The sequence below is a fragment of the Crinia signifera genome, chromosome 9 (assembly GCF_055691185.1).
Source record: "Crinia signifera chromosome 9, ASM5569118v1, whole genome shotgun sequence".
In the NCBI taxonomy this organism is placed as follows: domain Eukaryota; kingdom Metazoa; phylum Chordata; class Amphibia; order Anura; family Myobatrachidae; genus Crinia; species Crinia signifera.
The window spans coordinates 90,439,472-90,455,329 of NC_139225.1; the positions used below are offsets into that span (position 1 = coordinate 90,439,472).

The 15,858-nt window shown below is 43.4% G+C and overlaps 1 protein-coding gene across 1 annotated transcript; it reads right to left on the bottom strand.

Annotated features, from left to right (window-relative positions):
* Positions 1 to 2,615: 2,615 nt before the first annotated feature.
* Positions 2,616 to 12,453, bottom strand: IRS4 (insulin receptor substrate 4). The gene is made up of 2 exons (XM_083159364.1): positions 8,890 to 12,453; positions 2,616 to 4,611 (listed from the first exon to the last, which is right to left on the bottom strand). The coding sequence occupies exons 1-2, from the start codon at positions 12,101 to 12,103 to the stop codon at positions 4,550 to 4,552; spliced, it is 3,276 nt and encodes a 1,091-aa protein (XP_083015490.1). The 5' UTR covers positions 12,104 to 12,453; the 3' UTR covers positions 2,616 to 4,549.
* Between the last annotated feature and the right edge of the window lie 3,405 nt (positions 12,454 to 15,858).

A 15,858-nucleotide genomic window follows, 5' to 3' on the forward strand; every position in this document is an offset into this window, starting at 1 on the left:
TCATCAACATATCACTTTCTACTTATATATACTTATCCCGGTACTCTTTACCTAGCACGGCACCCACGATTTTGATCGTGGGCATCACAGGTAAAAAAATCGCGGGCATCGCGGCCATTGAATGCACTAAAAATCGGGTGCGACGCGACCGACGCGATGCCCGCAATTTCCCATAGGGAACAATGTTAAATTTCTCAATTGACCCGATTTTACTGTTCAATGCCTCAATTAACACGATTTTTCCATAGGAAACAATGTTAAATGGCCCACAGAGGCCAAATAGCCACCCTGAAGTGTGAAATGGCCCCCACAATTGTTAACGCCACCCCACGATCAACCCGAAGCGTGGCGAGCGCAGCGAGCCCGCGAGGGGCGGCGGTAAGCGTCCTACGACCTTTTCATACCCCCACTATCCACGTCGGCGTGGAGTTGAGAATAGAATAGTGTGGCGAGTGCAGCGAGGCGAGCCCCGCGAGCGTCCCTTCGCGGGCTTCACAGGTATCCTCGCTGCGCTCGCCACGCTTCGGGCTCGGTGGCTCGCTGCGCTCGCCACACTATTCTATTCTCAACTCCATGCCGACGTGGATAGTGGGGGTATGAAAAGGTCGTAGGACGCGTGCCGCCGCTCGCCACGCTTTGGGTTCACGTTGATCGTGGGGTGGCGTTAACAATTGTGGGGGCCATTTCACACTTCAGGGTGGCTATTTGGCCTCTGTGGGCCATTTAACATTGATTCCTATGGAAAAATCGTGTCAATTGAGGCATTGAACAGAAAAATCGGGTCAATTGAGAAATTTAACATTGGTCCCTATGGGAAATCGCGGGCATCGCGTCGCACCCGATTTTTTAGTGCATTCAATGCCCGCGATGGGCGCCGTGCTAGGTAAAGAGTACCCTTATCCCTGCAACTAGATTTATATAGTATTTCTATCACCGGGAAATATTTTGTTATTAGCAAATAAAATGGGGTGTAGGTCGACAGAAACTAGATCAGCCACTATTGCTCAACAGTAAAAAAGTTGACACAGGAAGGGTCAACACAAGCAAAAGTCTATTTTAGTTGTCATGTTTTTGGTGTCGGTCAAGGTGAGCCCACAATTAGTGCAACGCGTACACTCCATGCCTCGCTCCGCCACTTTACTTTACTTTCCACGTGGACTACTCTTGGGAACGGTAAAGTATGAACAAGTTATCTTAATTAAAGAAAAAAATGTAACTTTCATGTGTTGACCATTTACATGCTGACATATTGCTTGTGTCCACCTTTTGTCAATGTAGACCTTTTGTCTGTCCACCAATAGTGATCACCCTATTGAGTGCCAACCTAACAACCGAAAATCATGACAACTCCCACATAAGTAAACCACTAGTTATTCAATAAACACTCATTTCACACAAATACATGAAGAGGTATTTCTGGATCTTTTGTTCACATATTATCAGAACTGTAAATCATACAGCTTGCACTTCCAGATGAATGCTCAACACTCACAGCAGTCTCTACATTTGTACTATGTTTCCACTGCAGAAGCAAGAATATACTGTACACCAGGGCTGGCCAAACTGGTCCTCAAGATCTACCAACAGTTCATGTTTCCCATACCCCGTGTATCTGTAAAATGTGTAATTAGTAATGAATGCATCACGCTTGATTAGGTGTGTGCTCCAGCTAGGTGGTCTGGAGAACATGGGCTATGGGTAAATCTCAAAGACCAGGTTTGCCAGCCCTGCTGTATACACGTTTCTAACTCCAATTTTGACAAGTGTTTTTATTTGTTAGTATTGGGAAATCATCATGCATTAGATAATGGAAGAGCACCAAATCTGACAATTTTCCATAATAGGGTCTTGTGGTTTCTCTACTGTCAAAATGTAAGTCTATGGATTCAGTATTGAATCCCGGCAGTCGGGATCCCGGCGTTCAGAATCCCGACAGCCGAAATGCCGACAAGGGGGGGGGGGGGGGGGGACGTGGATCGCCCCCCCTTGCGGGCTCGCTGCGCTCGCCACGCAGCGGGGGCCCGGTGCCTCGCTACGCTCGGCACACTAATTTATTCTCCCTCCAGGGGTGTCGTGGACACCCACGGAGGGAGAATGTGTCGGGATTCCGGCGTCGGGATTCTGAACGCCGGGATTGTAACTGCATCCCAAGTGTATATATAAGCATATACTCCGACATTTACAAGAGACATGTTACAGATGACAGATTCTGAGCCGTCATTCATTTATCAATGCAGTTTCCCCAAACTCCAACATTACTGTCCAGGTTTTAAAACTGTCCATGCACGAGTCCAGATGGTTAAATCCAATTCACTGAAGTACTAATTACAACATGTAAATCCACAAAAAATTCCTAGTGTGCGCAAGCATACATGGCCAATAAAGTTGATTCTATTCTATAACAAAAAGGTAACCACAAGTTTAGTAAAAAAAAAAAAAAGTACATGCAATATTTATTGTATTTATATAAAAAAAAAAAAAAAAAAAAGGATTAACACCCAAAAGATATGTAAAAAAAAACCCACTCCCACCAATACTGTTTTTTACAACTAATGACATACAGGATACATATGAAATAAATTTGAAAGATGCATAAAAAGGAGGAAAATATAACAAACAGTACCAACCATGTTTTATTAATTTGTACAGACAAAATAACTTTCCAATATGAAATTAAAATATACAGGACAATTCTTCCATCATTGGTAATTTTATACTATACAGCAGCATTATCTGACAGCTGGAAGATATTATCTAGTGATATGCTTTACATATTCCAAAAGGTATGTTCCAGCACAATACTGAATAAATTAGTTTTGTTTGTAAACTAAGATTGCATATTTAATGCTGTACCTGTTTATCTGACATATAACTAAGGTTGAGGTTATCCATATTAAGATCAAGGAACTGGCAGCTGCAAGATAGCATAAAAAAATATATATGTAAAACAAAATAATTGTATTTATGGCATCAAGGAAAGGACTAAAGTCCATGTAAAAGCTGGTGTTCAAATAAACTAGGTGGCATTGAAAGGAGCTCCTTTATTTTATTATTATGTATTCTTATACTGGATGTTCGTGTTGGGCTGTATATAATGCATGCAAGTGTAAGAAAAAGATTAAACATAGCAAATGTTAGAGAGAACGAAAATGAAGTTTGAGAAGTAGGTTTATTTGCAGTGTCGGCAAATTGGCCGTTTATTTAATAAACAGAATTACATGTACACCAACACTTTCCCACCCAAATCACAACCAACTACGATGGCACCTATCACTTACTACAGGGGTCCACACGTGTCTAACATCGGCTTTAGCCAAGCCTCAATCCTCTTACGACTAGCCATTTAAGTTGTTTTCCCTTTTAAAAGTAAAATGGAGTCTACCAGTGTAAATGTAGAATGAAAGTTATAAAATGCATCAACACTGGCCATAAAAAAAGTGCACATCAATGAATAGGGCGCTACGGGTCTGTGTTCCAGCATGCAGCTTTTACAGTAAAAACAGTCAAGCTTTGACCGGAACATCATTCTAGATAAATGGCGCAGTTACATACATGGGAGGGGAAATACTAGTTAAAGCAAAAAGTTTACAGATTATCATGCAACACAATACTTATTGTAGGCAGATTGCCCATAGTCTAAGAGCAACACAGGATCAGTTAGTGTCTTGTTAGGTTTATTTTATTTGCTGTGGTGCCATAAATAAGATTTAGGTTTTTTTTTACACTCTTGTCATTCAGAGGGAACAGAAAGTTCTACAAAAAATGAACACTTTTTAGGGGGACACCAGGATGTATGTTTGTACCTTGCACATGCCAGAAATGAAAAGACTTAGGAAAATTAATACTGTACCTTATGCTTAAATAAAATTAATATCGTCACTTACAGGAAGGGACAATAGTGCAGCAATCTAAAAGTGTAGGGTGCATAAAGTAAGGAATGCAGAAAAAGGAGACTCATGTACCATAGACAATGTATCTTTGTTCACTGAAAGGAGGTTCCCTTTCATAAAGTAGATAGAATACATAGACTTTTGACTTAAAAAAATTAAACTTTCAAAATATTTCTTAACTTTACATATTTAATAGTTTGCTTTTGTACCATAAAATTAGAACTCATATATAGATCAACAAACAAGCTGAAATTGACTATCCTTTTAGGGCACTCCCTTAAAGCATAGGATTTACACTCTCCCAGGTGCTACATTATTAGCACTTATATTAAATACACGAGGAGCAGGTCTGAGGTGCAAACTGGCGCCAAGGTGCAACATGGAAGCCAGCTATGAGCCGTGTTACACGTCAGAGATGCTCCATAAAAACACAGCAATATCTCATATGCAATTTGTAAAACATGCCATGAGAAGTCGTCTTTATTCCCCCTCATAAAAATATATTGACAAAAAAAAAAAAAAAAAGCTTCTGCCAACACATAAGCTGTAAATAGCTGTACATTTAATCTGTGTGGGAAAGCAGGTACATGTCCATTTGAAACTCAACAAGGATTCACGCTGTAGCTTTGCATTCTCTCTTCCAGTCACCTCATTCGCTTTTACAGCAGAAAGGCTGGGGCGACAGTCTTCTCTATGGTTTCCATGGCAGCGCACTCAGTCTCTGGAAAATAAAATACAAATAAAGTCAATTAATGCTCAACAATGAAATTGTACAAAATGTAAAAATGCAGTGCTTGATTGTTCACCAACAGTTTTACAAGGTTACGCATCAATGTCTTACTGAACCATGTAATTATTACTATTATCATACTTTATATGGCGCCACAAGGGGTCTGTAGCACATTACAGTGACATTCCAAAACATTGCAGCATATGGATGAGGATTATAAACATCTCTGCAAAAGCATTCATACAGATGTGTCCTCACATGCCACCATCCAGCCTCAATACACCATGTGTTGCCAGGTCCACTGCAACTCTAATGGCGGGGGGGGGGGGTGTTGACTTATTATGGCGCTTCCTGTGTCACCCCTTTTTCCAGTGGCAAAGCCATGGCAGCTAGATGTAAAAACTTCTCATTTACTGAAGTGTGAAGAGTGCCCCCCTCCCTTCCCTTTCCTCTGCAGATCCCTACTAGAACACACTCAGCCGAGTGCTGATGTGCATTTGTATGAATGCAGGCATGAGATATTACAGCTTATGCACTACATTTTTATCATCTCTGGGGACATTTGAAATCCAAGGTGTTGTATTTATCAGAACAGCAGTCAGACGTAAAGCTTTTATGATATGTAAACTCAGGAAGATAAATATTTAAATCGCAATAAAAAAAAAATAATAATAATAATTTGGGAAAAAAGATATAAGTATTCATGCATTTGTCCTGTAAAATGACTGAATGCACCATCTACTCTACAGTATCTGGTTGAGAGCTTAATAAAACAGTCAAAACAAAAAAAAACACAATCCAACACCCCACTTGTGTTGACCCCTCCTCTGGAGCCACCACTGCTTTTCAGCATGAAAAAAGCTCAATATCAGAATGAAAGATGGCTGAATTTGGGGACACACATAACCATGTTAGAGTTATCTCAATTATTAGTGCCTGTGAACTAGGGGCCTAATTCAGACCTGATCGCAGGGCACATTGTGTTTGCAAATGGCCAAAACTAGGTGCACAGCAGATGTAACGTGCAGAGATTTGGGTGAGTTATTTTGTTTCTGTGCAAGGTGAATACTGGCTGCTTCATTTTTACACTGCAATTTAGATTTCAGTTTTGAAAAACTCCCACCGAAACCTAACTCTCTCTGCAACGGTTACATTTGACCCACCTGCAGTCCAGCATGGTTTTGTACATTTAGAAACAAATTGTGTCCTGCGATTGGGTCTGAATTAGGTGTAGAGTCAATGAACCTGCTTCCAAATGGGATCAAAGCAAATAACTTCACATTTAGAAAAAAGTTAAGTACATGTAAAATCGGATAACAACTATCGGTATCCTTATAAGAAAACAAAGGGGATCACAGAACTGCAGGGAGTTCGAAACATGTGCAAATATCAGTTTATTAATACATTTTTTATCTAAACAGACTGTTCTGAAAGATGGCTTGGAGAACCAGTGTTCCGTAGTGTTCATTCTAGCACCCGCTAGCTTTGAAAACCCATGCAGTTCCTGTTCCCTGCCTGGGATGTCGCTGTCTGCTGTGGTGCTTCTAGCACAGTGTGGTCTGTATATCAGCACTGATATGCAAACCAGACCTGTGTTAGAAACATCACAGCAGACAGCGACTTCCCAGGCAGGGAACAGGAACTGCATGGGTTTTCACAGCTAGCGGGTGCTAGAATGAACACTAGTTCCGGATGGTGTCCCAGGACACATTTGGTAGAGCTGGGGCATACACTGGGGGAAGGAGCATTTAGCACAGCTTATATAGATGCTCACTTTAAACCAGTTTTTAGAGTATGTGCATAGATGACAATGTATTACATGGCAATTTCCATCATCACAGAAAAGAAGGCGTAATGCAATCAAGGGATCATTTCAATTAGATGCGACTTCGTTGTACCCAAGTGTATGTTTGACTATATACAGTACTTAAGGCTATGTACACATTAAGGTGTGCACAATATGGTGTGAGGTGCGATCTGGCTGCCGCCAATATCAATTCAAAACCAGCAGCTGGCAGAAGGGGGGGCATGCGTTGAGCAGCATGGCCGTCCTTCCGATCTAGCAGAAATAGACTTACCTGCACAGTCTATTTCTGCTTTCAATTCTGATGCCACGATGCGCGAATCAGGATCGTATCTAGATCAAATGCGGCTTAGTACTTTTGACTATATGGTCAAAATCAAATAGAAAATTAGTAAGAATCGCACCATGTGCGCACAGCATTAGAATGCTGGGATATGATAACATTGTATAGAATTTACACGCAATATCTTATGTACACACACTATACAATGTGACATAAGACCGTAATATGTGCAGGACATCACCCAATATCTTACCATCAAGCCTGCATGCAGGACTACCATACGAATTCTCATAAGATGCACAGGTGTGTGCATCTTACTACTCATCATCTGTATACATTATACAATATAGTGCTGAACTAAATCGTTACAATATCTCATAATGTGTATGCGCCCTGAGGTACCGCTGGACCTACGGATTTTTTTGATTTGAGAGTATAAAAATCTACAGGTCTGGGTGGGACTGATGTTGTGTTTTGACGCAGTTACAATGGCATCTCCATCCTGGCGCATAACTGAACTGACCTACAGGACTGTCAACTTGGAGTAGCAGTGAATAGATGCAAACAATTCCAGAATGAAAAACGGCCAATCACAGCACTTTCTAAAGTTTGCAACAAACCGAACACACAAATTATGTATAAAAAAAAAAAAAGAAAAAAAAAAAAACCTTAGTACGTCATGCGTAGCACTATCCTTTGCATCTTTTTACTTAGATAAGTATACGATATAAATGTTCAAGCTAATAGCTCTTGCATCATTAATGTCATTTTTTTTAATGAAACAGTTTTGTGAATGAAAGACTAGCAACCATTGAAGCAGACAGAAAGCTTACTATAACTACAAATCGATGGGATATTGATAAGAAATGATAAAAAGGGAGGGGTTTGGTGGGGGCTAAAGAACTCTGAGTAGAAGCCAAATTTCTTTCCAGTCAATACTTAAGTAATCACCTATTACCTTACACGAGCTTTGTAGAGCAAGTCCCCATAATGTTCCTCTGCAGTTTCTGATGGAGCGGTTTAAAGCCCCAATTCACAAAGAGCCTTCATTAGACCCATCAAGTATAAGCCTCAGCATGGGCAGTAGACACATTTTTTATTACTACCGATTAGCTAGTATGATCCAGTCAAATGGCAGTGATGACAAAGGACCCACTCTTGCCTTCTCCACAAACAAGAATAACTAATAGTGCAGAGTAAAGATGTTCCCCAAAAACATTACAGTGAGGTGCATCAATCCTGCCCTATGCTAAAGCTCTACCAGAAAAAAAAAAAAAGCATAACTGGCAAGACACGCTGGGTTGTCTAGTTCCACACCAGCTGGAGTGCTACAGATTACCATCCCTGGGGCAGTATCTCTGGTAGTTTGTACACAAGTCAACAGGCAATAGGTCAACATAAAAAAGGTTGACGTGTTTTTCATGATTTCATTATCCACCCCCCAGTGTCTCCACCTTTTCGCATTAGGTTTGCTTCATCTACATTAATTTGAATTATTTTGGATGTATAAGAACATAGTTGAAGATGTTCCTTGTGTGTCCACAATAACACTAACAGCCAGGGTTTTTCATTCAATTTAAACAAAGGGTCATTTCTTATTTATTTCTAACTTGCAGGAACAAGGAATATGGCTGCCGCTACCATATTTGCCTTATGATTGTTACTCATAGGCCAAAATAGTAGAGTAGCTATACACAGTGCAATGTGCTCCGTGTGTTTTGAAGTAGATCGCATTGAGGCAAGAGTATTGCTGTCCTTAATACAGAAAATATAGAGCTGGACTGCACTATATACATATACACCACCTAAATGAAAAACAGTCTGCAACATTACACAATACCACATTGATAGCTGGGGAAATAAAGGTGAAACATGCATTATCGCTGCCAGATCAAACAAAATGCCCAGCTACAAGCTGTACTACTACATTGTTAGCTATATAAGAGATCAGTCTGCAGAGCATTATACCACACTAAAATCAGATAAAGTTTTCATATTATAAGTTGCATTATAATATAGATAATACATGTATTTTACAAATGGGGGCCACACACACACACACCACTTACTAGTTCATCTCTGCTCATGTAAGCCATCTGTGAGATACAGCAATGTATAGACCTCAGAAGAACGTGTATAATTAGATACAGTGTGCGGTTCAGTGTTATTCACCAATACAAACCTTTTCTGAAGGCAGAACAGTTCAGACAGTCAGACCTAGTGAAGTTGATGCTGACATAAGCCCCACTTTCCAGATTGCTGCTTCCATGTTGATGCTGATTGCAAGCTGGTGATGTAGATTCACGGACACCATCGTGCATGGTCAGAGCAATGTAGTTTAAGCCATTCTGAAAACCTGTAGAACAGTTTCTGGACATTTTTCTCTCGTGATCAGAACTGCTTTCATCAGGCTTCAGCCAAACATTGTCAAAAGAGGCAGAACTGTGTCTTTTACCACTTTCAGTAAAGCAAGAGGAAGAAGTAGTTACTGTGCTGGTTGAGGAGAAAGTCTCAGAGCTGTGCCTCCGCCTTCCTTGTTGATCTGCACGGATAACCTTCGGGCCAACAACCAGTTCAGGCAGGGGATTGAGAACAGGCGGGAAACCACCATTAATAGAGGACATATCGCCAATGCACAAGCGGTTCACAATAGATGAAGGACTATCCAACTTCGTACCATTTTCAGTCTCATTAGAAAAGGGTCGTGGTGGAGTCATTGCCATGTTAAAAGTCATTGAGGTGTAATCATCATTCCTATTTGTTGCGCTGACGCAGGCTGTACCACACGGGAGCTTCGCGTAATCAACACCGGGCTGAATTCTAGAAATACTGCTACATGAATAAGATGAAATGTCAGTTAAAGAGTTGGACAGCTCTGTGGAGGCTTTTGGAGACTGTACATCAATATCTACACTCATGTAGTCAGATAGTGGGGATTGTCTATGGTCACAACTTGACCCCAACGATGATGGTGACCCTTCTGCTGACAGGGAATAGGGAGTACTACTTGCCTTATCACTGAAGTCAATATTTATATATTCACCAGGACTAGTAGGCTCAGCAGAGTTTGAATGATCAAAAAATCTTGGCATCGTACTGCTACCTTTCATGGCCAGCATCAGCTTGGTTGGCCTTGTAGCCTTAACTTGTTGATCTACTACACTGCTGGAAGATTTCAACTGAGTCTTTGACAGACCATTGACATCTCCGTCCTTACAGTCAGATATACTTTCCAAACCCACATGTAACAGCTTTCCAGGAGACGACATGGGAACATACTCATTGTTATCACTACTATGCTTTGATGAACTTTTAAAGCTTCTGGGTAAAGAAAAATAAGAACTGAAGCCTCTGGAATTGCTTACAGTAGAGTCATTAGTCTGTTTAACTGTAGCAGAGCTTCCGTAAGACATGTCCATGTACTCACCATTGGGAACTCGTTCTTGGTTACCTTTAGAAAGGCCTAGTACCGAATTTTTATTGGGTGAACTGGCAACAGGAAACATCATCATATACCCTTTTGAATCCGCCTGAGAGGGACACCTAGAAACTATTTGTTTTGGTGCTGAAACACTTGTAGGAGCCATTGGCAAATAGTCATTGTCAAATGACATAAAAGGCATCATCGGCATGTAGCCATCATCTTTAGCTTTGCTCCTGCTTTGGTTACAAACTGAATCGACAATACCGTTACTGTAATCCTCTGGATGAGCACAGTCTTTCAACTTTGGCGATTCAGAATAGGCAAACTGCTTGTTCACCTCTTCAGAGTCTTCATCTAAGGACACAGCAGCCTGGGACTTCTGCTGTAGTGTGGCATTAGAGGGCTTTGTTAGAGAGTAGGTTCTTTTTCGAAAACTTTTATCAGCCTCCATATAATCATCCCTACCATTGGGGTTGTTTTTCATGCTCATTGACATGTAGTCGCTCAGAGTGTTTTCCTCTTGTATTGGTGGTGTATTCCCAAGGGAATCGGGAGTATTACTCCTGACACGAAAGTACCTGAGGTCACCTGGACTTGAACCACATTCATCTGATGAAATGAAGCCACCATCACTTGGGGATCCACAGACAGAACTTGAAGGTCTGGTAACGGTATCAGAAGCAGACCCATGGCCACTACTAGAACACACACTTATGGGGCTTGTAGCCGATGGAAAATGTGAGACTGGAAGAGATGCAGATCTGGAGTGGTAACCAGAGTTAAAAGGTGCTCTGACATACCGCCCAGCACCTTCCTGCTTGCCAAGGTTTAAACGGGCAGTGTTTAAATGGATCAAGCTGCCAGTCACCGACCTGAAGGGCCTGGTCATGGTACCTTCACCCTCACTGGAGGTCCTGAAGCGGTAAGAATTACTCTTTGCAGTAGGAGGAGTACCAGCCACACTCTCCGTCCGCGACCTCCTCTGCAAACCAGTTTGGCTGGGGGGCAAATTGCCCAGGTACCTCCTGGTGGTTATGAAGGAAATGGGATTGGTACCCGAGGACTGGCTCTTGCTCCTGGGCCGGAACTCAGAAAAAGCTTTCAGGGCTTTCATGGTCTCCAGGAACGTTTCGTGCATGTGCTGGGCCACCACACAGTCATCCACCTGCATCCACAGCTCACCTGCCCCGGTGGATGAGGAGCGGCCGACCTCGATGAAGAAGTAGTTCTCTGAGTGTCCACAACGGCGGATGTTCATGAGCAGCAGGTGGACACAGGCCACATCACAGTTCAGTTTGACCAGGTGCACGGCCTTATTTGACAGGCACAGCCGGTAGACCCCAGACAGATTCTTGCTCTGGCCCAGCCCCCGGGGTTTGACGTTCACCTGCCAGACCTCCTTGAACACGAGAGCCGCCCTCTGGCCGCCGTAGCTCTCCTCCAGCTCCTCGGGCTCCAGGCACAGCCGCTTGTTTTCGTTGATGAGCTGACTGAGGGCCTGATACCAGGAGTCCTGCTCCGGCTCGCTCTCAGCTGCCATGGCGAAGTACTCGTCCTTGGTGTAGAGGGCTAGCAGGTGCTTGTGCTTGGCGTCTGCCCGGCGGCTGACGGTGAAGCACTGCGACAGGAAGATCACCCTCTTCGGGGGGCAGCCTGCTCCGCCGCCGCCCGGCCGCTGCCCGCTCCGGAACTTCTTCTCGTTATCGTAGTACTCCAGGCGGGCCGGCCCCAGGTGACTGTGTGCCCGCAGCACGAAGTAGCGCTTGTGACCGTGCTTCTGCTTCCGCAGGTAGCCGCGCTTCCGCACGTCCTCCTCTCCGGACACGCACTCCTCCCGCACCTGCGACAGGGTCGGTCCGGACAGACGCCGGTAGCAGCTCTCCTCCGGGCACGGCTGAGGCGGGGACGGCGGCAGCACCTTCATGACTGCCCGGCCGGCTCTTTCTTCCTCTCCGCTGAGGACACCCGCCATGGAAGGATGGGGAGCCCCGGGGTCTGCACTCGCCGAGATACCGGGGGAGACCCGGCTCTATCGCCTCCGTCACTGAATGAATTACCGCAGCCCAGCCGCACTCTGGAGCGACTTGCAGCGTGGACTAGCAGTCGGGCATGGTGGCTGCCGGTGTGTGCGGGGCTCCTCTCACCTCTGCTGCCGGCGCCGCCACCGTACACATTCACCACAGTCAGACAGACTGGAGCGGGGGAGGGAGAGCGGCACGGCGAAAACAACACGTGACCCCGCCCGGTCGCGTCACCCAGGAACCGCCCGCCTGGCATCGGGGCCCGGTCGCTGTGGATGAATGACGGAGAGCTGCGCCAATCACAACGAAGCGTAGCGAAAACTTCTCACAGAGTGGGCGGGAAACCCGCGCTGAGAGGATCGCCCCTCCCTCTATCTTTACTCACGCTTTGATGTAAACAGCGGCCTGATTGGCGAGTACGGGGGCGGGGCGCTATTCTCGGCTAATAGACGCACAGTAGTAACGGGCGTGATCAGGGAGGAGCTGGCTGTGTAACGATTGGCCACATTCAGAATCATTTAGAGTTTGACGTGATCTGATTGGCTGGTCCTCGCGTCTCTCCATCCTTCCCTCGCAATGGGCGGTAGCTGCCGCCTGGTTGTGAAGAGAAGTAAACAACAGTCTGGGAGTGACGGCTGCAGCGGCGGCGGCGGGGAGACCCGGAGCTGCGCTGCGTGATACCTGTCACATATGGGTAGCAGCTAGTTCCCCTTCGCCGTAAGGACCTGGGGAGGAGAGGGGGCGGGAGAGGGGGCGGGAGAGGGGGCGGGAGAGGAGGAGCAAGGTCAGAACAAGACAACTTTTTTTTGAGCCGACATGTGCCGACAGGCGGTATTTCATGCCCTACCATCCACTAGGGCGTGGAGGAGGTTATTAAAGCTGTGGCGAGCGAAGCGAGCCACCGTGCCCGAAGCATTGCGAGCGAAGCGAGCTATGCGAGGGTCCATTTGGGTCCCTTCTTCTGAACTTGCTCCTCCTCTCCCTGCCCCATCTCCTCCCCAGGTCCTTACGGTGAAGGGGAACTAGTCTCAACCGTCACATATGTACCCGACACACGTCCGCACCTGTGCCCCGGCAATGCCACTCACCCGGGGGACTGCGGCACCTCCTGGCAGAGCGCCTATATGTCTATATATGTATAGTGTGTTTGTGGTGTGATCATACGTATACTAATGGAGAGCATACACCGTGCACTCCCTATCATATAGGTAATATATAGATATAAAGAATAGGTTTTATATATATATATTAATATATAGCTTTATATATTCTATTTATATAGATATATATACACAAATAGGTAAGTAAATAATATAAATAGCTAGTTATAATTATGTAGATAGTAGTACTTTCGTGCTTGTTACATAAGGGAGGTCACAGCACTATGGGCCTGATTCTGGTTTGATCGGTATTCTCACTGAGGACCGATATTTGTCCTCTGCACATACGTATATTCTCATGTGCAGGGCTGCTGTGTGGATGCCTTCGGTGACTTGCACAGTTGTCCAGGTATTCCCACTGGGCGAGACGGGCAGGGGGCTGACATACAGGGTGCCCAGTGTTTCCTGGGTGTACCCACAAAAACGGGTGTGCCCAGGAAAACACTGGGTGTCCCCATGCAAATGCAGGCGGGCCGATGGCTTCCGGTGGTGTGGGGGCGGCTGATGTCACATGACATCACTGCTCGCCCCGTTCTACGAGCCGTATGCTGAAAATATAGGTCTGTCAAGACTGACATATTTGCGAACGGGAAAAATCATTAGATGGACGGCGAATGACAGTTGGGAGTGTATTGGCTGGTGCTTTATCTCCTTTCACTTTATCTCCAGTTTATCTCTTCTCCAGGCTTAAGACAGCTGTCCCAATGTATCATATGCAATCCCAGCAAGTGCTACGGGATCTGAGGAATTCTTGGTGCAGCACTTGCGATCTCCGATAAAATGCACGGTCCTGACCATTACACCATCCGTGCTGCCCCGTGCTATTTGAACTACTTTACATAAGATTTGGACTAGACTACAATATGTAATTTAAATATGTAAAGTATGTGTATCGCATGCGATTCCCTATACAGGGGGCGATTTGATGTAGACACGATGTAGTACACAAATACCTGCTTGCACATACTATTTTGCCTTGCAATATGGACTACATGGGCCCAAAAATGCTAATTATATGATTCAAGTGATTAGGTGATTCAGGTTGGTTTGCAAAAGCAAACTTCTTCTTTAATAGAAAAACTATGTGCACTGACATCGACATCTGTGACCAAAGGAACAAAAGAGCACACCTTAAAACTTTTTATAAACACCTTGTCACTTTTGTATATCTTGCAGTACTTTCATTAGAATCACAAATAGGGAACAGAGTGACTACACTTACAATTGTTATGAGATCATACAAAATGTATATTTTGTAGGCAAACATAATAAATAAGAGAAAATTGGTTTTGGTAACAAGGAAAAAATAATGGACATTAAAGGGAGTATTTATCAAATCTAGTCAAGTCAGTTAACTGACGACAAGGAGCACTTGAATTTGATAAATCAATTAATTCTAATACACAACTCATATAAATGCTAAGAACGAAGCAGTAATGTATATATAACAAATGCAATTAAAACATAAAAAATAATGTGTACAGAAAATATACAAAAAAAAGAATATAAAATCATCAGTTTTCACTTGTTTCTTGTCCCCCCATCTCCATGTGTTTGTGTTACTGAGATAATTTATAGCACAATATACACTGCTCCTTTTGTATTTTTGTTCTGTAATCAGATTGAGTACCAACAAATCAGCTCCTGTAATTATTTAAATACATCCTGTAAAATGTAAGACAAGCTGATTGGCCAGTACAGTACTTTGTCTCGCAATTTAATCTATCTCCAAACTTTGATAAATACCTCCCTAAGCATTAGAAGAAAATACACATTTATAAGATTCCAAAACACCAGCCAAGGATACTAAACAGTTTCAAATGTCACAAACGTATCTGCTGTGAGGTTCCCTGTATCAACAATTTGCCATATACAGTAGATGTGCAAGCTGGAAATATTGAATGCAAACTACCAAGAGTCCTGCATACAGTAGGTGAAACTGAAATTTAGAAACACTATTATGTACTCAAAAACTAATACCAGACAACTAATATAGGAAAATGGGCTTTACATTTTTGAAATATTTGCAAAATGATTATGATAAACATGTATATGAAATTATGCACGGCAGTAGCAAAGGCTGATAGTATATACAAGAATCACAAGTCTGTATGTAGTGCTAATTGTTAATAAAAGGTATGTTGATTTTAAACCCCTTTCTATTGAGTTCTTATTTGTTTGGGAGAGAGCCTGCATTAGCCTATTGTTTAGGTGCTTATGTGCATCTATAATTGTGTCTTAGAAGCACATGTCAGGGCTGGTTGAAGCCCTATTTAAAATACGCTATTACAATTACTCTCTGACTGAACATTTGGTTCCTTGGTATACCTAACTTGTAATCTCAATCAGTTATTGGGGATGCAGGGAATTTGCCAATGGACATTTGACCGATGGTCATTATACTGACACCCATTGACTGAAAATCAAAATAGCGACACAGTCAATATACCAACATTCATTATACCGACATGTTAAATTGACTGTCATTTAACATGCCATGTCGGTAAAATGACTGTGGGTCAAACGTCCATCAGTAAATCATACTG